Raw genomic sequence first — 23,311 nt, 5'->3', positions numbered from 1 at the left:
AACGGTGGGCTATCGTTTTGGTTGAGGTGCTAAAAACACTATTAGTCTAAATATTGTCTTTAATCTGTATTTTCTGGATGAATAGGAAAGTAATTTCTGATCAAGGTCAGATCGCTATAATTGTAAATAGGCATGAGATAAATTATCTGGATGGTGGTTACATTTTACTGCATATCTAAATCCCATGACCTAAGCGTTCTGGATGAAGGCTGAAGAAAATCTAAATGTTTGCCTTCCGTAGTATAATTTCTGGATGAAGCTGCAAGTCAGTGTAACTAAGATAACAAGGTGTAGAGCTGGATGAACACAGCAGGCAGGCTATACGTGATCAGAGGAGCAGGAAGGTTGACGTTTCGGGCCTAGACCCTTCTTCAGAAACTAGTTGTTTTATGCACACTGGAGCCTACATTCTTGGATCTGGTTCAGCTGGGTGCTTGATTCAGGTTCGACTGGCTGTTGAGGGCTTTGACAAGGGTGGAAGTGTCTGAGTTTCGCAGGCTCTGCTAGCTAAATGCTCCACTGCTGGGAGCTGAATGCTCTAGTGCTGACTCTGTTGGAAGCTCCCTTGACACACAGGGACTGACGACTCTGGCGCTGAAAGCTCAGCTCCACTCTCTCTCTCACACACACACACACACACACACACACAGATGGGAAAACGCACAGCCAATGATTGAGCTCAGTTTCATAAAAGCTGCGCTCTGAGTGGCTGCAGGGCGAATGTCTGTGAAACAAAGGAGAAGAGCCGGGTCTGGAGCAGAGACACAAATGCTCAGCCAGCAAAACACACAGACACTGCGAGGACAAGCCAATCCACCCAGCAAAACACACAGACACTGCGAGGACAAGCCAATCCACCCAGAAAAGTACAGACATTGTGAGAACAAACCAATCCACACAGACACTGCGACGACAAGCCAATCCACCCGGCGAACACACATCGCCACACAGCCACAGTGGTATAGAACAGGCAGTCACATTAGCACAGCACTTGATGTAAAACAAACAAATGCATTTATATTACACGGAGACCAGGGCAAAACCGAGCCAATACCAATCGTAAGTACATTGTGCAGTAACCTCAGTGTGAAGTTTTACCAATCCCACCAGACAATCGTCTCTTTTGGCAGGACGAGTAAGCGTTTTTCAAGTTCCTGCTTTGTAAAATAAAACTTTACTCCCTGTTCCCAATTTTGAATAAAGTCGAGGAGATTACTGAATATGATTCATCTTGTTGATTTGAAAATTGTGTCCGATGCTGTTTCCTTCTTTTTGGTTTTACTTCCATGATTTTTAAAAGAGGAAACAAATTTGGCTGTTAGTCCCTCGTGACACCTACCGTGCTAACTTGAGCTTGTAAATAGCTGCAAGTTTTTTTTGCTGAAGTTGACTTTAATAAGCATTTACAACTGTCGATCACGAACGCTTCCCCTCCCCTGCTTTTATTGCTGATATGAAAAGAACATGCAGCGTGTACTGAAGATTTGTGTTTAATCTCACCCAGGCGATAACAGCTCCCTAAAAAATCCCCCCCCATTACAATTACAGTTTTCAAGTTTTCCCCGATTTTTTTGCTCTGCAAGGCGAGATCAGTTTTCTGATACGCTTGTCACCGATTTTTGTTCTCACGTCAAGCTACAGGGAATCTTGGATTCACGTGATTGAAGCTCGAACAGTAACAAAATAGCTGCTTTTAGATGGTTGGTTGTCGAAACCTCCCCCTTCAAATCCATCAACAATTCATTACAGCTTTTAGCTCTAAACGCCAGCTAATTAAACTGTGTAGCTCCTAATCCGAGTACAAGATGACAAAAAAAATGGTAAGCAGACAATCGTCAACGTTTGCAACAAACCGGTGCTGGTTATATAAGATATCTTTTTTAAAATCCTTCCTCCTCTCCCCACCCCCCTTCCTTCTCCCCGTCCTCGTCTTGTTGTATTTGAAGCTGTCGATTATAAAATTACCACATGATTGACTGGCGTCGTTTCCTCGCTTAATTTGTATGTTTGACACTGTTTTGAGAGACGATGGTGCCACGTCCGGACAAAATGTGTAATCCAGTCCAGGTTTCTGCTGTTATTTTTTTTTTCCCCTTCCCTAATTTATCCCAGGGTTAGCACATTCTGTCTTCTTTCAACCGGACGCTTGTAGTTTTCCTTTCTTTTCTCTGTGCCATAATCATTTACTGATCATGATGTTTCCAAAAGTATGCGGTTAAGGCGGAATGTGAAGTTTGAAAACTTTATCTTTTTTTTATTTTTGGACCTGTGTATCAAATCTTTTTTGTCAAAAAAAATCAATATATAATCCAATGCATGTGGCTATTGTTGCTCGGGACGCGAGTGTGGACTTCAAATATTTTTTCGTTTGCTGGGAAAAGGCACGGAATCCGGTCTGTGTGCCAGGAGAAAGGAGGAGCAGGAGGAGATAAAAGTGAAACATTGACTTGGCGATGAGGTTTAGAATGTTTCTTCCATTCTGTATTACACTGGATATTAGCACAAGTTGTGCAGCATGGGTGATGTATGGGGAAATGTTGCAGTTTTTTTATCTTTTTATATGAGGGGGGTTGTTGTAATGCGGGGAAGAGATGTTTGAATGATTTGAAGGTAAGAGTTGCAGCTACCCATGATGCATGCTTTTCAGACTTTGAATGGTTACACTGATCTTTGTCAAATAACCTCATTTGCGGTCACTGAGGCCACCTTGGTGCAGAGCTCATGGAGCGCGAACGGGCGGTGATCCATTTCCAGCAATGTTTTTAAACGCGTTTCTTTTGCACTATGATAACTTTTTCAGATGCTCGTGTTTGGCAAAAGAAAAACAAAAGTCCGCGTCTTTTTTTTGCCTTTCCCCCAAAACCCCTGTATGTTCTTTTTTTGTTGCTCCTGCTATCGTCTCTCATTTGGGTTGGTGTGAAATTACAAAGGTCAACAATGTAAAAGGGCGACTGTAAGGACCTTTTTTTTGGGGGGGGGAACATGTAATCGGATTGTCATTTAATATTGGGAAGTTCAAATCAGACTCTCGCTAAATAAAGGGGAATCAGGAAAGAGAAAAAAATGTTGGTCTTAGCCAACAACCGATTTATTAGTTTTATCTTTTTGCAGGAAGTAATTTATTCGTGCGTGTGGATCGTGTGATTCGAAAATAAGGGCAGTATCTATCTATCTCATTCTGTATAAAATAAACATATGAGAGGGTTGAAACACGTGTCGGAGAAGCGAATGTCCTCCCAGATCCAGAGCAGTGAAGTTCATCCAGTTTTTATCCAAGCGATCCCATCTTCAGGATGTCAGTGAACAGTTCCATTGCTACTAGTAAAGGTGTTGATTCAAACGCGGTTGATACTTACGACAGTGGCGATGACTGGGAGATTGGAGTGGGGAATCTGATCATCGATTTAGACGCGGATCTGGAGAAAGACAGACAGAAATTGGAGATGAATAACTCGAGTTCCAGCAGCAGCGTGAGCAGCATTGCAGCCCCGGGCAGTGGCGGCGGCAGCAAGGACTGCGGAGCTAGCGTCACAGCAGCTTCAGCCCTTTCTGAGAGCCTCAAATTTACCTCCTCTTCAGTCCAGCCACCCCCGGGAAACCCCCACAAGGAGACTGGCAAATCCAAAGTGAAAAGAAGCAAAACTTCCAAGGATGCTAATAAATCTCTCTCCTCCGCCGCACTGTACGGGATTCCTGAAATTAGCAGTGCTGGCAAGAGGCAGGAAGTTCAAGGGCGCCCTGGAGATGTTTCTGGCATGAATTCAGCCCTGGGTCAAACAGTTAGCAGCAGCAACAACAGCAGCAGCAGCAGCAGCGGTGGTTGCAATAATAATAATAACATTAATAATAACACCGCCCTTGGCAATTGCACTAAAAACAAAGAGGAGAAAGCTGGCAAGGGCTCGGGCAGGGGAGGCTCGAAGCGGGATAAGGAGGCTGCCAGGTCTCGCAAGGATGGCAATAAGCAGGAGGTGGGGGTGCACCCTGGACAGCCCCCGATGTCGGTGCCGGTGACATCCGCTGCTCATCTCTTTAATTTCGGTGCCAAAAGCGGCAGCAGCGCCTTGCAGTGCTGCGGGGAGCCCCCAGCCCGCATCCAGGACATTAAAACCACTCTGGAGTCAGGAATATTAAGCAACCCTGTCGTGCTGAAAAAAGATGATGAAGTGCATGACGAGGAGAGTGCCCGGCCCACCAAGAAATTGAAAACCGAGAAGGTAAATACACTTTTTATTTCTCTCTGGAAGTTGTTGAAGGTTTCTTTGTGTTTTTAAAAAAATGTTTGTTCCACGCGTGATACGAATGCTGCACTGAGCAGAAAATCTCCCAGGGGGTGACGATACCTTACAGTGATTTATACATAGCAAAGCAATATTTTTGATGTTTTAATTTGAGCACCCGCCAATTTTAATGAGGTCGGAGGTGTAAAATAATTTGTGGTTGCATTCCTTAAGGACTGACCCAAACAGCTCGTCTTTTAATGCATTTTAGTGCCATAACACTTTTTTGGGAGGCTTGAACAAATGAGAAACGCCAACATTTTCATTTTTTTGAAGTAACCGGTTGGTGTTATGGTTATATACACAAACAACGGAATAACCGCCGCAGCTGGAGAGAAATGAGGTTATTGTAATCACTACTGTTTGCCTTAAGGATGGGGGAGGTGCTTTGTAATCAAATACAACAGTAAACGCCTTCGTAAAAGCCGGACTGGCCTTTGCCGTCTTAGGATGCAGAGATGGTGGGTATGATGCCTGACATTTCACTAACATCAGTGGAAGCATGATGATCTGTTATGTAGATGCAATGTGAAAAGGAAGTTTGGCCTTGCCTTCCATTGTTGGTATGCAACCTGGCTTCTGATATGTTGGCGATTATCCAGACAATGTGGAGTTTCTCAGGAGGCTCTGATCCATTGTTTGTTGGATAATTATTGAGCTCGAGGGGTAGTGGGAAGTGTCACTGGAATTGTGCTATCTTAAGAGGTCAACCACTTACTGTAGGTAACAGTTTTACAAAGTATTTCCTCACCTTTCCTGAACGAACCCTGTAGGTGTCTTATTTTTAATAGGCATGTTTGAACCAAAGCCCTAAAAACTGTTTGCATTATTATGTACATTGATGTTTTTGTGGTACATGATTTTAGTGAAGAAAATGTAAACAGAATAAGTGCTTACAGAATAATTACTTCCTTTTAATATAATTTGTCAGGTACCTTACAGTCCACTCTTCAACCTTTCCCTTCCCATTGGGCTCAATAGTAGACTCCCTGTAATGGGAATTGGTCAGTTGAATCAGAGAGAATTTAGTTCCTGTGCATAATAAAGTGAATTCCCAGTTTGTAAAGGTGGTGACCTTTGCAATTCTGCCAATACAACTGTTGGAAACTTTAGACAGCACCAAGATTGGGTGGCTTGGAAAACTGTATTTTATTTGATTAATTTTATTACTGGCCAACAGTTTCAAGGAGGCATTTGAGATGTTAATAAAGATTTAAACAGTAAGATGCAGAGGCTAATGTTCCATAGTCCATTAGCTATGAGAAGGGTATCTAAACAGATTCAGAATGAAGGAGAGATTGGCAAACTGCTTAACATGCCTGACAACTCCCCAATCAAATCGTTTTACTTTGGTCTCCAGCAGACTGCAAATTGGGAGCCGTTTTAATCTGTTTTAAATATCAAGATAACTTGCTGTAATCAGTTCTTCACAATGCCTGTGGTTAAAAGTTTCAAGACCATTTGATTGAATTTGCTGGCTGTGTAGAATGCAGAAAGCTTTGCTCCCTGCACCCCCAAGCATTTTTAATCTTTCAGCCAAATGTTCAGATTCAACAGTTTTGTTTAGCAGGCAATCTGTACATTTTCAAATCCTAGAGGCAGGTGTCATGGCAACAGAGATTAGAGTGGTGTGGTTTCACTACACTTATTTCTCCCTTATTTATACCTCAAATAGTCTCCTGGGGAAAATGTTTTAGTGTGTCTATTCCTCAAAACAATCAAATCAGTGTGTTCAAAACCAATGCCTGCTGATATTCAGTCAGTGGGTCATACAAAAAAATGTCCAGTATCGCACTGCCACTTGCTTGTCTTGATTCTTCCCAGATATAATTGACAAGCACATTCTATTCATTTTAGCACAGCCTTGTTTTCCTTTTGACTGCTTCAGAGATCATTCAGATTTAAATTTGCAGCAGACACAATGTATGACTCGAAGGAAATGAAATGGTACCGATACATAACCCATGCTTTTAATGTAGACAGTCATGTCTTGTACTTGTTATTTATTTGAAAGGTGAAGGCACGTTTTGTTCAACCATGTTGTAACAAGCTGTGAAATATTTATGCAGTTGTCTGGCTTAAATGAAGTTGAAGACAAATGTGTCCAACTATACTTGTGTGAGTAGCAGGTTGCTAAATGTTTAAGGTAAATTTTTATGAGTGATAGTCATTGTTTAATCTCTGCAATGCGCTTGCAGGTTTATTCTTGGCCTGTTTATATTCTATTCGTTTGCTGCAGTTAGTCATGTAAAACATGATAAATTGGAGCCTATTAAAACTAATTATTTTTGTGACTCTGTTTCTGCATGCCTTTTATGCATAAAACCACAAGTATGCTGTAAAACCTGCCACTCCCTACAAATATTGCTCAAGTAAAAAGCAGCCTATAATTTGAGTTGTTTGAGCTATTTCTATATAACCCATTTTTGTGGTTTAGCTGTTGCTAACATGTCTGACTTAAGTAGACTTGGCAACACCAATAACCACTCCTAGTATTTGGCAAAATCCTTCTAATATAGGATTAGCTAATAAAGGGTTGCTAACACCCAGCGCTTCTCCAGCAGTAAATAAAATTTTGCACTTTCATTTATCCAGCCAATGGAGTTGAATTATGCATTTGATTTGGTCGTGGTAAGGCATTAAAAATGTGAGCAATCACAGACTAGATAAATTGATTTAATTGTTAAAGTACTTTACTGCAATATAGAGCAGAACTGGAAAGCCACACTTTGTACAGCACACTGTAGTTTTCTTACTAAGACTGACAGTTGACTGTAAAAAACATTCTGCGAGAGCAGGCTTGAGAGTTCTCATAAGGCTTGTTAATATCTCAGGGAGGAATTTGTCACCCTTTGAAAGTGATGCAGTGATACATTTCACAGCTGAGAATTGCATTCATAAATGACTTGATGTACATTAATGCTAGCAACTATTTTTCTGTTGCATTAGACCGCTCAGTAGAAAGGAATGGTATTGAGAGTAAGTTGCAGGCAGAAGCACATTTTCTACTGTGCCTTTTGTGCTTGTCTTTGTTCCTGCTGATTAATTGATTGAAACATACATTTACCTTCCTGTTCTTTGTATACTGCTGTTGCTTGTCTGTTACAGTCTGTAGCAAAGGACTGTAAGTGGTAAGCAGTCGTTAATGAAGAAAACAAAGGACGCATTTGTTGAATGTGAGCGATTTAAATAGCTGACTCAAAACTCTGCAAGAAGAGATTTGGCTGGTGAATTGTACCACAACTAGCACGAGTCCCTGGAGAACAAAAAACTCTTCAGTCTACTTAATGCTTTGTAACTTTGAATAGTGTGACCAGCGCTTTTTCAGAAGGGGTGAATGAGCTGGTGGCCTTTGACTGCTGAGAACTTTCTAGACGAACTTGTTGTGACCTCCCAAGATCTGTGAGACCAAATTTGCTATTGATTTTTTTCTTGCCAATGGGCTGTTTTTTAAAATTTCATTCGCAAGATGGTATGCATGTAAAATGCTTTTTAGAGATCATACCATTGGATATAACTTTAAAAGGAGACCAGGCAAGAACATATCATCAAAACTTATTGTAAAGTTCAACTTTGTGTGTTTTATTTTTATGCCTTAATAGTTTTTTTGATATGTTACAGCAAGGACTAAGGTACAAAAATGGGCTGTGAAATGCCTAAGGGTCTCCTGAGATCATGAATGGCTCAGTACAAATGTGCGCCTTTACATTAACCAAAATTGAAGCTGCCAGTTATTACTAACAGATTTCAGAGGACTGTTGGGAGAAAGCAAGTCACACGAGTCTTCGAGGAGAAGAATTATATGTGTTTTCTTTGACTGCTATGGACTTTCTGTGGTATAAGAACTCAGCCATTTATGTGCAATTGATAGTATCTTAGGTGCTGAGCAATGTGGGCTATGGTGAGATGATGACAGAATCAGGTGAAGTGTTCAGCACGATCCATCTTGACATTGAGGTCATTTCATCTTGTATGCTTTTCCCAAGTGGTGTGGTGAGCCTTTCTCTAGGCAGTGATGAGTTCCCATTTGTTGTTCATTATTGCTTGTTAAACCCTTTGCTAACAATTTGCCCTGGGTTGTGATTTTAACTAATCTTGCAGGGAAAGGCAGTGGCCTATTGGTGTTATTGTTAGCCTATTTCATCCAGTGACCCAGGTAGTGTTTTGGGGTTTCAGGCTCAAGGCCTACCATGGCAGATGCTGGTGTTTTTGATGAAAGTTGAATTAAATAATGTCTAACATTAACTGGACTGCAATGAACATGAATCCATTGCTGATTGTCAGGGAAAACCCACCCAGTTCGCTGATGTCTTTTAGGGAAGGAAATTGCTACCCTTATCTGGTTCTGGCCTACATGTGACTCCAGACGCACAGCAATGTGTTGATTCTGAAGTACCCTCCAAGAAAATTAGGGTTAGGCAGCAAATTCCACCCTGGCCAGTGACATCCACCTCCTGTAAATGAATAAAAAACTCACTACCATAGAGTTGGCAAGTCTCAACGTGGAAACCAGGGCAGGTTCCTGTTGGGTTCAGCTTGCTTCTTGTTCCAAATGTTATGCTTGTTGGACACAACGTTTTGGGCATGGTCCGGGGGCACCATCCACATACACAGTGACATCCTACCGGGGCGCCAACTCTCACGGCACATGTCTGATCCACTTCAGTGCCACACTTACGGCTACACTGGCAACCAGCACTTTGATGCTGCAGTAGGGATACTTTGTGCTCAGGAACACATACCCACCTCATGGACTGGGGCTGACTACATCCCTGGTCTTTTCACTTGCTGTTAAAGTGCGCTCTGCCACTGTGTCTACAACATCCTTGCCATTCTTTGCACTGCCTTGCTTTATTGTGCATTGTCCCCTCAGCTAGAGATACCAGGCTCATATTTCCACTGTCCTGCCATGTTGTTTAGCACCAACACAAAGACAGGAAACTTGCCATGGTGTCAGTAGGCATTAGATCCACTCCTTTGCTCGTGGGACCCCTGTAGCGTAATTTGAAAGCAGGCTCCTATACCAGCCTACGCTGTTCTCAGGCAGTCACAGTCAGAATCCTTTCCTGATAAGGGGTAAGGAGCCAAATGAATGGTAGCTTACCACTGGTCTTGACCTTTCCTATCCTATTGCGGGCTGTTTTGGTTCTGAACGAGGGAGAGGCAGGTACTGTGGAAGATGAAAATGAGTGTATGATGGTCTGTTGGGTGCCATAGCTATGACTGTTGGTGCAGGTGGGGGGTTTTCCTGAGTGAGTGAGCACGCGGTACAGAGGGTGAGTAGTATTACATGTTGAGGTGAGTGAGAGCGAGTGGACAAGTCATGCAAAACATTAGTGAGAGTGGTAGAGCATGAGCCTCAGCAGGAGGTGAATCCAGTAGCAGAGGTAGTGAGGGTGAGGTCTTGGAGAAAAGATAGTGGCATTTATGGTGGCGGAGTGAAGAAGGACACTGACCTTGTTCCTATCGCGCTGGGCATTCCTCCAGGCTGCTTTAACCTTGGTGGCAACATTGGGGCAGGCTGGAGTGATCTGATGCCATGGCTTTCATGGGTGGTCCTGGGGGAAGAGGAAGTCCCATCCGTGCAGCACCACCCACGAGGAGTTTCAGGATCATGCCTGCAAAGGGAGTGGGGGTGGGCGCGTTTTACCTCAGGCAAGTATCAGGAGCTCCAAGTGGCAGTGTTTCCTCCATACACAGTGACCTTTTAAATGTTGCGTCGGTATCGGGGATGCTGCTGAATGGAGAGCTACAGGACAGCGTGCATTAGATGAGATGGAAATTGGACATGATACTTACCATAAATGGCAAGAAACTCACTCACCTTCGCAGTGACTGCCGTTCCACCGAACCAAACATGGTTTGGCAAAAAGACTGTAAGCTTCAGCCTTATGACTATGGAATCTGAAATGTCCATTGACCTTTTATCCCCTGCCATTCATTTACATCAAGTCACATGCATTATCTTTATTTATTCCACGTCCCTTGGTACCCTAACCAATAAACCTTCATTGATCTTTGTCTTGGAAATTTTGTTTAGTCAAACATTACCAAAACTAAACTCAAAACACAAAGCAAGATCACAACAGTTCCTTGAAATGTTAAACAAGAACACAAACTGCTGCAAAAAGTTGCCATCTGTGCAGACAACAGGCAAATTAATGTTTCAGGCTGTGCCTCTTCAACAGAATGCTGACTGGTTTGATTTTTCCACCAGTGCTGTCTGACTGGCTGGATTGTTTCCTACATCTTCTATTCCTGTCTAAAATTAAATTCTGTTGATTGTTAAAGTGTTCAAGCCTGGTGTTTTATGTGGTTATCTAAATCATCTACAATAATCAACATTCATTAGGAGAAATCTGCTTCTGGTTGGTGTGTGAGCACTTCATTGCAATGTCTCCACGCCCCCATCCCCCAAAGAAATTAGTTTTTTGGCTGCAGACTGAGCAATGGATAGCAATCACTGTTCTTTGTTCGAGGTCTTTTTATTGAGGCTAATGACTGGTCTTGTGCCGCTCCAAGATAAATGACATTATCTCTGAGTGGGCTGACAGGAAACAGACATGTTAATAGTGAAGCTGCAGGGAGGATCTTCCCCGTTCCTTGCAAAAGAAAAGGCAGGACCTCTAGTTGTGATCATTAGTGCATAATGCATTCCTGCTTTTCCCATGTGGGTCAAGGTAATTAGAAGCATAATGGTGTGTTTTCATATGGACGTCAAATCACAGCAATGACATTCTTAATTTCAATTTATCCTCAATCATTTTAGTTAAGATTTTTTTTGCTCTGTGGTGGGCAACATCTCTTTGAAAAGGAATGATTTCAGGACAGTTTTTTCCACCCCACCCTTATGTGTTTTTCAAAGAGCAAAAGTAATATTGTTAAGATGACACCCACATTTGTGTCACATGTATACGAACTGGAAAGATTTGGAGTTTGCAGTTTTTAAAAATACATATGCATTGATCTTTTTTGAGAGTATCTGATATTTGTAGACCCCATTGTATAAACAAAGGGAAATCAGATTTTTGTGTTTTTCTCATATGTTTTCATTCTCAATGGAATCTGTTACTTGTCAGTAGCAGAAAATGACCCTGATTGCGGAGTTTTAGTTGAGTACAGGATCTGAAATGAAGTAGTATGGAAGTGAGATAGGAAATCCGTCTGCGTAATCAAATCTTGCAGCCAGCTAAGCATAAAGCTTGTCCTTGAACTTAGATAAACCCTGACAAACGTAAGCTGTCCAATCCTTATCGAAAACCAAAGGCTGAAAGTATCTGTACGTACAGAGATTGACTCCACAAGTAAAATAAAGGCAGTCAAGTTTTCAAGTGCAACCCTGGTAATGTATTAAAATGTCAAATCCAACTTTCACTACCATTTTAAGTTAGTGCAATGCATGATTTACGGTATAGCAGTTTGTCGAATGGACAAGATCTGTGTTTCCCAAAAACATGATGGAATTGCTTGAGCTCATTGAAAATGTATGCTGTGGTAGGTTGTACATTTTCTTTCTGTCCTTTTCTTCCCAGCTGAGGCTCTGCGGAGAATGAAAACAGCAGAATGAAGCTCTGTGTGTGTGTGCTTTTGACCAGCTGAAACTCACATATCCTATTTTTTAAAAGGAAACTCAATTTAAGCATTGTGAAAAATGTGCCCGAAAAGTGTATTCAGCAGGTTAAATAGCTGCTTGAACCAGCATTTTAATTCAGCAGCTTGGAACATTAACTGGGGCGAGATCTTCAAATTGGATAACCTTTGTTAGTGAAGAACAGAAGATCAGGCCAAGCGATAATTTGCCACTAAAGGGTATTAAAGTAGAAGGACAGCAGTAATACCAAAGGCTGCTTTGTGTCCATGATGGTTTTTAGTGCAGTGTGTCTGTTGCTTTTTTCCCTTTAATCCAAACTAAATGGTCTTGGCAAGTTGAACAAAGCCTTTGCATTTGAATGAAAGGTTGTAAAACTATTCAGACATTAATGCATGGATTAAATGTGGATTGGGTGACAATAGGGCTGTTTGTATCATTTTTTTGGGAGCTAAAAGCAGAATTGTGAGGGGAGGGGTGATGCATTTCTCCGGGGTCACATGTCAGGATTGCTGTTCCATTAGTCGGTTTAGCGGGGGATGTGAACTGTAGCTGTTCAAAGTTTTAACTAAATTGTTCAATTTTTCTAACATTGGGCAATGTTTAGATCCTGATTTAGAAAGGAACTTTTATTTCGCCACACAAAAGGCATAATAGAAATAATAAAACATATAAAATGCTGTAATTTAGGTTACTACAAAACAGATTGTAGAAAACACTCCAGAATGATATTTTGCCATTGTTACACTGTTTAGTATGAAGTTAAATGAGCTCTGCTGCTGTTTAACTTTTTTTTTAAGTTGCTTTGTTAAAGACGAGTGGTTAGTGGTCCCTTGATAAATGGAGAGATTGAGATTATTATCCTGTCATTTTTTCTGTGTTTCAGAGTTGAGAACTCAGTGTTTGTGTTTACTTTACAGAGGATATTTCATGAAAAAGAATGGATCTAGATGTTTCTTCTTCAATTTCTCACACTTCCAGTTCGTAGTTTACTCTTTATTAAATAAATGAGAGACAATTAAGCCATTTGACATGAAACCTTCTTTTCAAAACTGTTTAAACTGATGTTGAACAGAAGTATGTTTCCAATGGGTAAATAGCTCTAAAATCCTATTCCTGATTGCAAGGAGGTGCTTCCTCAAAGAGAGCAGGTAAACCTCTTGATAAATATGGTTTTCTTCCTCTCAAAGTTGACCGTAATAGAAGCAGATGGCTTTGTACTGGTTTAGCTTTATCAAAGGGTGTATTTAATTTTATTTTCAATTTTCTCCGAAAGTTTTCACGTATGGTGCACTTAGCACTGAATGTTGACCGAGTGGATCTACATTTACAGGTGAAGCATTTTTACTCAGGCCTCTATAAAAGTAGAGGTTGGGGAGAAATAACGTGCAGTACTTAAGTCTGCTGTATATTTCTTTATCACTATTAATTATTACTGCCAAGATATGACACCCCAAATTCAATCGGATATTTTATCTAAGTCTACTGCTTTCTAGTGATTTTCTCAGTACTCAGAAGTCAAGCTCTACTGGAATCTGTTTTCTGATTCTTTCAATCTGAATTTCTAAAGAGTTGACCCTACTCTTCTTGCCCATTCTGCATTGTGCTGTTTGGCTAGTTGTCTGAATTTACATTTGCTGCCGAAATTCTAAACCAACCTTTCCCATGATGCTGTAGCAGATGCCAGACAGCGGAATATAAAGCAAGCAGCTGTTTCCATTACACCATCACTATACTATCCTACACAATCTGTTTCCTCTGTAAGAGCTCTCCTTGCTGACATTACTATTCTCTGCTGGCTGTTTCAGTCTTTGTATCTTGGGGAATGCTTGTGTACTTTTAATCCTGGTGGCAACTCTTATTAGATTTATTGTCTTCATACAATCATTCTAAATAAACAAATCTGGTCGCCTTTCCTTACTCGCAACGTTGATTCTTTCTTTGTCTTGCACGCGTTGATTTTGGACAATCTTGTCTTTGTAAGGAATGTCAGAAGTGTAGAAAGACCCATTCCTCTCTTCCATTTTCATCCTCAGCCTTGATCTTTCACTGCCCAATCTCCTGTTGTAAAATAATATATTATTGACGCACAAAGGGAGCTGTTCTACTTCCCAGTGAATAAAGTTACGGCATGCCATTGTTGCACATGATTAGATGGTGAATGTCAGGAGAGAATTTTAATGTTACCACGGAAATCCTTTACTGAACAAATGAATTGCTTAGGATGACATCTCGTTCTGTTCAGAAGGCCTATATTCAGCTTTGTTTTAGAGAACAGCACTGTTGTGCAAATGCAAATAGGTTAAGTGAAGTGCCGGAAATAATCATACACAAACTTGTGTGAAACAATGGTATACAGACGCCTGCTGGATTAGGAAACGGGGATAGCTATTTGAGTATTAATGCAGTTGGGCAAACTTTTGTGAAATTAGTAGTTTTGTTTTGAAACTTGAAAATCAGTAGATGCGTATGTATGCAGCAATTTCTCCTTAGACTTAAATATGTCTCACTTCTCCCTGTAACCGTTCTGTTTCTTTCCTAATTCTTGGAAATTAAACTTTAAGGATTAGGATCCTAAACATTAAATATAATCTTCTCAAAGAATAAAAGGGAACTTGGTACGTAGCAAAAATAGTTAACTCTAGAAGGCATACATACAGATGAACATTGTAATTAGACAGTGTCAGTTGTAAAATGTTGGTTGCATTTAAAAGCTGATGGAGACCTGTTTTGATAAAATTAAAGCTAATATTGTTTCAAAGATGAGATTGTGTTCTCAAAATTAGAGGTCAGCTAGTGAAAGGTTACTTGGTTTCATCTGGAAGTGGATGGACGACATATTTCATTTTACTAAAATACCAAAAGCAAAATAAACTGAGTTATTATTATTCTGTAATGGGAGAAGTCATGTGTGATTAGTGTAACGTTTTTAATTCTAGTCCCTGGGCACTTAAATTGCCTCTGGCTTTTCAAAGCTGTCAGTTTTTTGCTTCCCACTGCCATCTTCTTTACTGTCATTGGCTTTGCTGTTTACAGCTTCTGCCGAATGCATTCATAAATTATGAGCAGTGCAAACATTCAAAGGTCCAGGGCAGGATAATGTATAATGAACCTCAGGGGTGTTCCCTTAGAATGAAAAATGTGATGTACAAAATTATCACAACAATGAAGTTTATTTTCATTTTTGGCTTTAGTACAATGCTTGCAGCGTTGGTACAATGACCATATCAATGAATTGGGATGTGTATTAGTGAAGGAAAAGGTTCCTGAGAATGGAATCAAAGTGTTTCAAGGCATGGCCCCCGACACTGGGGCAAATGGAGGTAAGACGGTAATGGGGGATGTATGTGGAGAATGTAAACGAATGGAGCGATTAGAGGAAAGAAGGATTTGGAGTGGGGTAATCGTAGTGGTGTGGTTGAAATGCAGGGTTGATCATTTTTAATTTGATGCCTTAGGTTGACTGTAGAACTGTAAGATCAGGAATTTTTGCATGAATCGGGCTTGATTATTATCAGCAACAGTTTGGATTAGCAAAGTGTGTAGAGGGCTAAGGAACAGAGACAGATCAGAATAAGGGAGGAGCTAAGACCCCTCCGATAAAGAGTCATCCAGACTCAAAATGTAAGCTTGCTCGCTCTCCGCAAATGCTGCTTGACCAGCTGTGATTTCTAGTTTTTTGTTTTCACTAACAATCAGAATAAAACTGGAATGATCGCGTCTGGAATTTGCTAAGATATAGAGCTGGATATTACACAGCCTCACTGGATGTTTTTGCAAGGAGGGCTGGGTTTGTGCATAAAATAAGATAGGTGTCCAAGCCTCCACATTCTTGCCCATCCCTCAATATGGAAGGGGGTTGGCTGCTGGAATGAGTCACCAACCAAAACATGCTTGTTAGTATTGGAGGGACAATCGATCTTGTTAAAAAAACAGGAGTAGGCAACCCGTTTTTAAATGTGACTAAAGGCAGGAAGGAAGGGGCTCATCTCACTCCAGGAGGGGACAGGGAAGCTGCATGCATCAGGGTCACTCCACTAAGATACCACCCTGCTGTTCATTTCTGCCTGACAGAATCAGATACCCCCAAGCCATCTGCTACCCTTCCCTGAAGTCTAGAAACGCCTACTACTATAAACCACAGAGACATAGTAGCCATGATCCTCTTCCTGCAGTCCTTGCAGTGGCGACTTACTGAGCTCTGGCACTGCCAGGAGTAACGGAATGATAGGGTGGCAATTTCCAAGAGCGGGACTCCTGCCACCATCTCCCACTCCCAAGTCCTGCAGTTAGCCAACTCACCACAGGTTATGGCTACAATGGAAATCAACTTTTCTTCCAGGGGGTCAAGCATCCTGCCTCCACCCAAATTAATTTGTGGCAGTTGTTGTAGGTTTCAGTGGCAGATGGGCGAAGGTAGGGCAGGGGTGAGTCATGACCTGTGGGTTAAATGAGGCATTCTTGGTGATGGAGAGAGATTGGGTCTTGACTCATATTCAGAAAGAATGTCAAGTTGATCCCACATCTGCAGAAGATGTCATTAAGGTGAGACCAAGATAAAATCATCGTTTTGAAGTTTAAAATAATTAAGGCAGGATACTTATGAAAATTTTTCACTGCACGTATTATTCTTGCATTGTATAGGCTTGCATAGACCTAAAGCTTAAATTTCTGTTCTAAATATGCAGCGACAGTAAGCTTTCACTTTGCTAATAAATAATCTCGGAACAAATTGTAAAACCTGATGTTGATAATGTATGGTACTCCCACATATTAGTTAACTAACAGTCTAGAACATTTGTTAATAACATGAACATACAGGTATTTAATAAGATGAGTGCCTCAGAATTTTATTTCTTCTATCTCTTAAGGTCAAATTTCTCGGAGAAATGGTCGTGTTTATCAAAAAGTTGTTTGGAAGGCAAAGGGTTAAGTAATCAAGACAATCACAGTCATTATCCTGTCTCCATGATGACGCTGTCCTTATCATATGTAGTTATATGAAGCTGAAATTTCATTTATTGCCTTTTTAACCACACTAAATTATAACAGAGCCAATGAGCTTGCAGTTGGCTGAGATCCAGCAAAAGGGAAGTAAATGAATGCTTTAATTGTGGAGCAAAATTATTTGTTTATAGAGAGAAGGTCCAATTTGTTAGTCAAATGTTGTTTGAAGTGGGGGTGAGGACAAGAAAGAATTGGACGCAGTTGGGTCGGAAATGCAATGGTAGTTTCTAATTGCTGTTCAGGTGTCTCTAGTCTGTGCCTCTTCACCCTGCATTCTAGTCAAAACAGAAAACGAAATACATTGTTAATGGGTAAAGGCAATTCTCCAATGAGCACAGTAAGTGCTTTCAGGAGAACAAAGGGCGGGGGATGGGCAATGACAGAGCACCTTCGGAAGCTGACAGGAACTTGTCAAACCAAGCTGCTCCTAGCTGTTGGGCACCAGTTATTGGCAAAATGAGTTTACAACCACAGAGGACAGAGTGGGGGAAGAGGGGAGGTGGCGGAGGAAAATTTCTTCCATTAATTTAAAATAAATCCTTGAGTTGTGATTTGAACTTTTTTGAGTGAAGGACACATTATATGCTGTAAATCTGCCATTGTTTCAGCACCCTAATTAATTAGTGACCTGTGTTAATGGGTAGCTGGGATCTGAAGCGATTAATTTGCTGTGCTTGACATTTTGTGAATAGCTGTAGGACTAGGCTGTGTTTATGCCTGTGATCATTCTTTTTTGTCAGATAGACAGTTCTTGAGGTTGGTAATGATGTATAAAGATTAAAAATGGACTGCAGTTCTGAAACCATATGATTGTGCATCAAAAGCCTAAATATACAGACACACTGAATACTTGAGCCTTATAATCTGTGTAATTCTTTTTCATTAACTGAAGAGGGGATGGATTCCAAAGACATTTTAGAAACTGAAATACAGTAATGCATTTCTTGCTAGCGATAGCTAACATAATTCCTTGCTGTAAGTTTTCTCCTGAATTAGTAGCGCCTCCACAGCTTTGCATTTTGTAATTGGTTGCACTTAGCATGCACCACCATAAATCAGTGGCCTAATTACCATATGCGAGCATTAATTTGTATTGTGAATCACTGCTGAGCTTTTTGCAATAGTCAACCCATTGCTACGCTGCTCTCTCTTTGATGTTTTTACGGTTAATTGGAATGAAATGTTTCTTTCCAGAGGTAAAACTCATCATTATTACACTGTACTATTGTTGATATTGCAAATGAATGTGGTATCTATCTAAGCTGCATTGTACAATTTGAATGCTACATATGTAAATAATATTTCTTTTGACATGCCCTTTAATATCGAGTAGGTTTTTTTTAGTGTTTTTGTTTTATGTTTGCACCAAGACGGTTGTCAATTTGGCAGAATGACGCCAAACTAAACTGTGCAGATGACAGTTGATTGTGAGTTCTGCTTCTACCGTTAGATAGAACAGAATATGCAATGAAGTTCAGTGTTTTGTGGTCAGAAACCTAAGCTCATCCATTGTTTCATCAACTACTCATCAAAAGACCAAGACCAGGATTACTTAGCTGTTTTGCGGCCATTACTGGCCAAACATTTCGAAACATTAATACGTGGAGATGGATCTTTTCCCTTCACTAGAGAGGAAGTTCCACCCTATCTGCTGTCCCAGCAACATTATGGTCCCATCAGTGCCAGAGTCTACAGTGGATGGAACTGGGATTGCACGCACTCTGTGGTGATGGAAAGTGCTAATAGAAATACAACCTCACCCCTACCCCAGTTCCTCACCTGGCCTAGATCTGAGTTCGGTCACTTTTCAAGCTTCCTACCCAGCCCTGAACTCCTACAAATTGAGACTGGGGGGCAAATAGGCCACGGAGTCATTAATTGCCCACATAAGAGGCCAGATTTGGGCAAGATTGGGAAAAGCAGATGAAACCTCGCCCATCACTCTGTAAAATTGCGTCAGGTTTGAGCAAGTGTCAGCCATTTCGAAAATTTATATGAGGAGATTTGCAGTCCTCCTCCTGTGAACCTGCTGGTGGGGAAGCATGACTTGCTTGGGCCCAAGTGTAGCATGTTTTGTGGACAGAGTGCAGAAAACTTGATTTTCACTTGGGAGAGACCCAAGACTATCGGGTGGAACCTGACCATGATGAGATTCTTACCCATTTACTGTGCCTCAGTGAATTATAGTGATGAGAATTTGGGTTGTTCTCCCAAATGGTTTTTATAGGAAGTACGTACGGATGTCCTGAACCTACCTTAGGAATTATGCTACTTGCAACAGCAAAGAACCAGCATGTGTCCCATTGAGCTATTTAAATTGGTCCCAGTGCTTTGCTAAAGTAAGGTGATTGGTCCTAGAGATGATCAATTATTTTATTCCGAAAGGGCAAAGTCTTTGTTGAGAGCAACGATCATAGAACCTCTACAATATGAAAACAAGTCCACACTGACCCTCAGGACATCCCACCCAGACCCACCACCCTCATCTACACATCCCTGAACATCGTGGGCAATTTAGCATGGCCAATCCACCTCGCCTGCACATATTTGGACTGTGGGAGAAAACCAGAACTTCTGGAGGAAACCCACACAGACATGGGGAGAATGTGCAAACTCAACACAGACAGTCACCCAAGGTGGAATCCAACCCAGGTCCCTGGTGCTGTGAGGCAACAATGTTAACCACTTTGCCCCCGTGTCACCCAACATGAAGCATTCCAATGAACAAAATATGCTTCTCTTTTGTTGATTTATTTGGCATAGAAGGGTCTTGGATTTATCTGATGTGATGCAGCTATGGTGAGCTTCACTTTTGGGAGAAGTACTTGGAGCAGAAAGGCCATTCCAGTTAAAATTGACACTATCCTAGGGAGATAGGTGGAATCTTCATTTTGGGTTTGGGGAAATAAGGGTTTTCTAACTCCAGTTTTGTACCACTGACATGAACCCTTACGATTTGTGAGATCTTATCCCACCTATCTACAAAATAAACCTATCAACCCTAAATTTTAGATAGCCAAGCAAACTTTGCTTTCTGAGAGTGTGCTGGTGGTATAAAGAATTTGACACCTTCCTCCTCATTTACTCAAGCAGCTCAGATGACTCCGTGTATTGTGATGACTTTCTTTAAAGCTTCACTGGTTACAACAAAGACTGAGTTACATCCTTAAAGAATGAACTTATCTGGGTAAATCTTGTCATTTGTATCGACAAACCTTCATTTTAGTCAGAATCAAAACTTACAGCAGAGTGAGTGAAATCACCCTCGTGATAGCATCTATGAAAGACACTAACTGAATGTATAGTTTTGCAAACAAAAGAATGGCTCTTTATAAATTATTTTTATCAATTTATACACGACTCCTAAACCCCCACCACAAATGCCCATTGAGTGGAGTTGCACAGAATGAGGGCAAAGCTAGCAATTATGTGGAAAACTACCATTGTATTTTTGGTGGATGTGAAACTTCACTATTCACTGCAAATGGTTCTAGAAGAGCGGGTTTGATAGTTTCCTCAACCTCTGAAGCCGAAACAGGATGGCAGCATTTTCTGGAACTAAAATTCCATTCGAGGAGTATGACTGAATTCCAAACGTTACTAATCGTCTAACTCCCGACCCACCCCCACATGCCAAATAAAGTACTGCCTCAGCAACAATTAAGAGCATTATTAAGAACTAATAGTCACAAAATGGACCATATGATTGTTGTAGGACCTGCCCTGGCAGACTGCCACAATCAAAAATGTATAATTGAACATTACACCGCACTTAAAGTTTCCTCAAGCTACAGAAATAATTGATATTTAGGAATATTTAGCCAAAATTGGGAACAAAATTAAAAGTGTAACTTATAAGTTTAAATATTTTGTTGTTCAAAGGTAGTGGTGCCAAAAGTGGCCTAGTATTCGTTAATTATTTTTTCAAAGCAAAGGACAGGGGCTTGTCTGATATGCTGGTGAACTTTGGAACTTTTTGTATATTAGGGAAGCAGTGTTATTTTTAAAAAAAAGATTTTCCTGCTTTGGTACAAGCATGCGTGTGGGACCAGGAAATGTGCAGATCTGAAGAGGAACTCTCTTTGGCCGCAACAGATTAATAGAAACCTTGTTTTACTGAGTTGTGCAGATTAGGAAAGTTTTAGATTTCATTTCAATTCTATGCTAAATTACCTGATCTCAGTGGGATAACACTTCAGGGAGAATGCTTATTGTCACAGTTTCCCCCGGTGTTCCTCAGCTAAGGAGCAGCGATATCACCTAAGGATTCTGCTTCTGACAATAATAAATTGGTGTTATGCACCACACGTTCCCCCCCCCCCCCCCCCAACCTACCGATGAGTTTGCATTTGTGGACAATAGATGAGAAGCAGGTTCAACAGTGATGCCTTTCTTTTGAAATAGCCTGCTGTTGCTAAGAATCTGCAGTTGCAAATGAAGAATGAGTACTTGAGAAGCATCGAACAGAAGGGTTCCATGGAGGAGGGGAGAAAATTGATGTGGGGTGTTGGATCTTCCATTTTCTGTGAAGCATCTTTCAGAAGAAACTCTTTGTTTTAGTTTCACTTAGAATAAGTTCTATTTACTGGGGCTGGTTTTTTAAACCTGTACTTTCCTTCCATCCTCCAGTGTTGGGTGACATTTATATTAGACTCTTTTTGTGGGCATGAGTGAATCATTTGCTTTGCTGCATCTCCATAGCTTAAAGGAAACATAAAACTGGTTGGACTACTTGTGCTGGGTACAGTTGTTATGAAAGGCGTTATTGTTTTGGATTAATTCCTTTTTCTGACAGAGAGTATTGCTTAAAGATTTTGTGCAGAACCCGTGCTCATTTAGGAGATGGAGGAAGGAAAAAAAATGGTTTGTACTTATTGGCTGTGCATGCATAATGGGAAGAATTGAGCTTATTGTGTGGTGCTTGTGGTTGTAAATCCTTGTGATGAGCAGCATTTGCTTTCTCAGCTTACCCACAACGTCTGTGACTAATTGAGTGAATGTGAAGATTGCATCCATATGTTAATTACAGCTACCAGAACAATCTACTAAGCGAGGACTAAACAGCACTGCCAACCACATTTTTACCACTGTTTGAATATTTGTTTGTTAGAAGATGAATTTAATGCTTATTCAAGATGGGCATACTGGATCTAAACATCATTTCCCTCTATCAAGGGGACTGGGAGCCATTAAAACTTAACTTTCAATGAAAATTTTTTTTTTCCATAATTAATTACCTGGTAATGAAACTTGGGACTGCCCTAGTTTGAGATGTGTATTTTTTTGAGAATGTATGTTAATTACAGAGAAAAATTGCATTGTTTTCCTGTTGAAACAGGAAAAAGAAATACACCTTAATATGTAAAATGTCAGAGCCTGTTTTTGGAAACAATTATGTGACTGCATGCTATAGAAAATAATGCACTCCAGTTTTTTTTGTTCTTTTCTTTAATCCTCACCCTTCGGCTACAGTTTATGCTTTTCTATGCTCAGCATTCCAAGCCTCTTAAAATCTCTACATGTTTAATGCTGACTGATGCTATTGACCTTGTAAATCTGCTGCAATGAATTCAAATCAGGAGGTAACTGCGTGGAGCAAGTGTTGCAGACCAGGCCATTAGAGCTGTATTAGTGCTGGGTTTAAGGGATGGTGAAAAATTCACAATTATGTATCCTGCTGAGAGCCACCAATGGTATACTAGCTGATAGTAAAATTTTGGTATTACTGTATTTAGAAGTTTACATTGATCTGCTGAGAGTGTGCTGGAAGAGCACTGAAGATGATAATTTTTTAAAAAATCCATCTGTGTTGAAAATTATGGGAAAAACATTTAAGTTAAGTCGATTTATTGAATGCTTAAGACTTATAATATTCAATTTATTCAATATTAAGGATGCGCAGCTGAGATAAGATTATGCCGCGTGTATTAAATAGTACAACTCTGGAGCTGTCTGAATTTCAGAACACTATTACAGTTACGACCATATCAGTGCATGATATCAGTAACATGAAGAATTTACACCTTGATATGACAACAGTTGTTTTGTAGTGTTTTGAGTCAGCATCCTGAACTATTATTGTCTGAATGTATACTTCTGGTTTTTTGAAATTTTCATAAAACTGGGTGCTGTCATGAAAAAGGAACAAAAATAGGAAGAAATAAAACTGATGCTTTTAAAGTACCCAGCCTCTAGTTCCTTGTTAGAATGTAAGGATAAAAGTAACTCCAGAGTGTTACTATTTTAAATGGTACAGTGATCACAACAGTGCTTTTAAAAACGTGCAGGGTATAGACTTTGTAGTTAGTGCCAGTTTCTTTCATGGGATAGTTTCATGGAAAAGGCTGGAGGAAATGCTTTACATCCATGGCTGAATCAGCCTGACAAGCACTCACACCGCCCCCTCCTCTTATTAATATTCCTTTTGATGTGCGCT

The 23,311-nt window shown here is 40.6% G+C and overlaps 1 protein-coding gene across 10 annotated transcripts in view; it reads left to right on the top strand.

The window, feature by feature from the left end:
* Window positions 1–726: 726 nt before the first annotated feature.
* Window positions 727–23,311, top strand: part of znf608 (zinc finger protein 608) — an 89,388-nt gene continuing 66,803 nt past the window's right edge. The window contains exons 1-2 of one of the 10 annotated variants that reach the window (XM_048527238.2): window positions 727–1,059; window positions 3,112–4,217. In XM_048527238.2, coding sequence (XP_048383195.1) covers window positions 3,294–4,217 — 924 coding nt within the window. In that variant the 5' untranslated portion in view covers window positions 727–1,059; window positions 3,112–3,293. Of the gene's footprint in view, window positions 1,060–1,434; window positions 1,821–1,972; window positions 2,068–2,117; window positions 2,611–2,637; window positions 4,218–11,543; window positions 11,623–23,311 lie in introns of those variants that run through there. The other 9 variants (XM_048527234.2, XM_048527237.2, XM_048527235.2 and 6 more) reach the window with 9 other exon arrangements.

This window comes from Stegostoma tigrinum, chromosome 3 (genome assembly GCF_030684315.1).
Source record: "Stegostoma tigrinum isolate sSteTig4 chromosome 3, sSteTig4.hap1, whole genome shotgun sequence".
NCBI lineage: Eukaryota > Metazoa > Chordata > Chondrichthyes > Orectolobiformes > Stegostomatidae > Stegostoma > Stegostoma tigrinum.
This window is presented reverse-complemented; position numbering and strand designations above follow the sequence as displayed.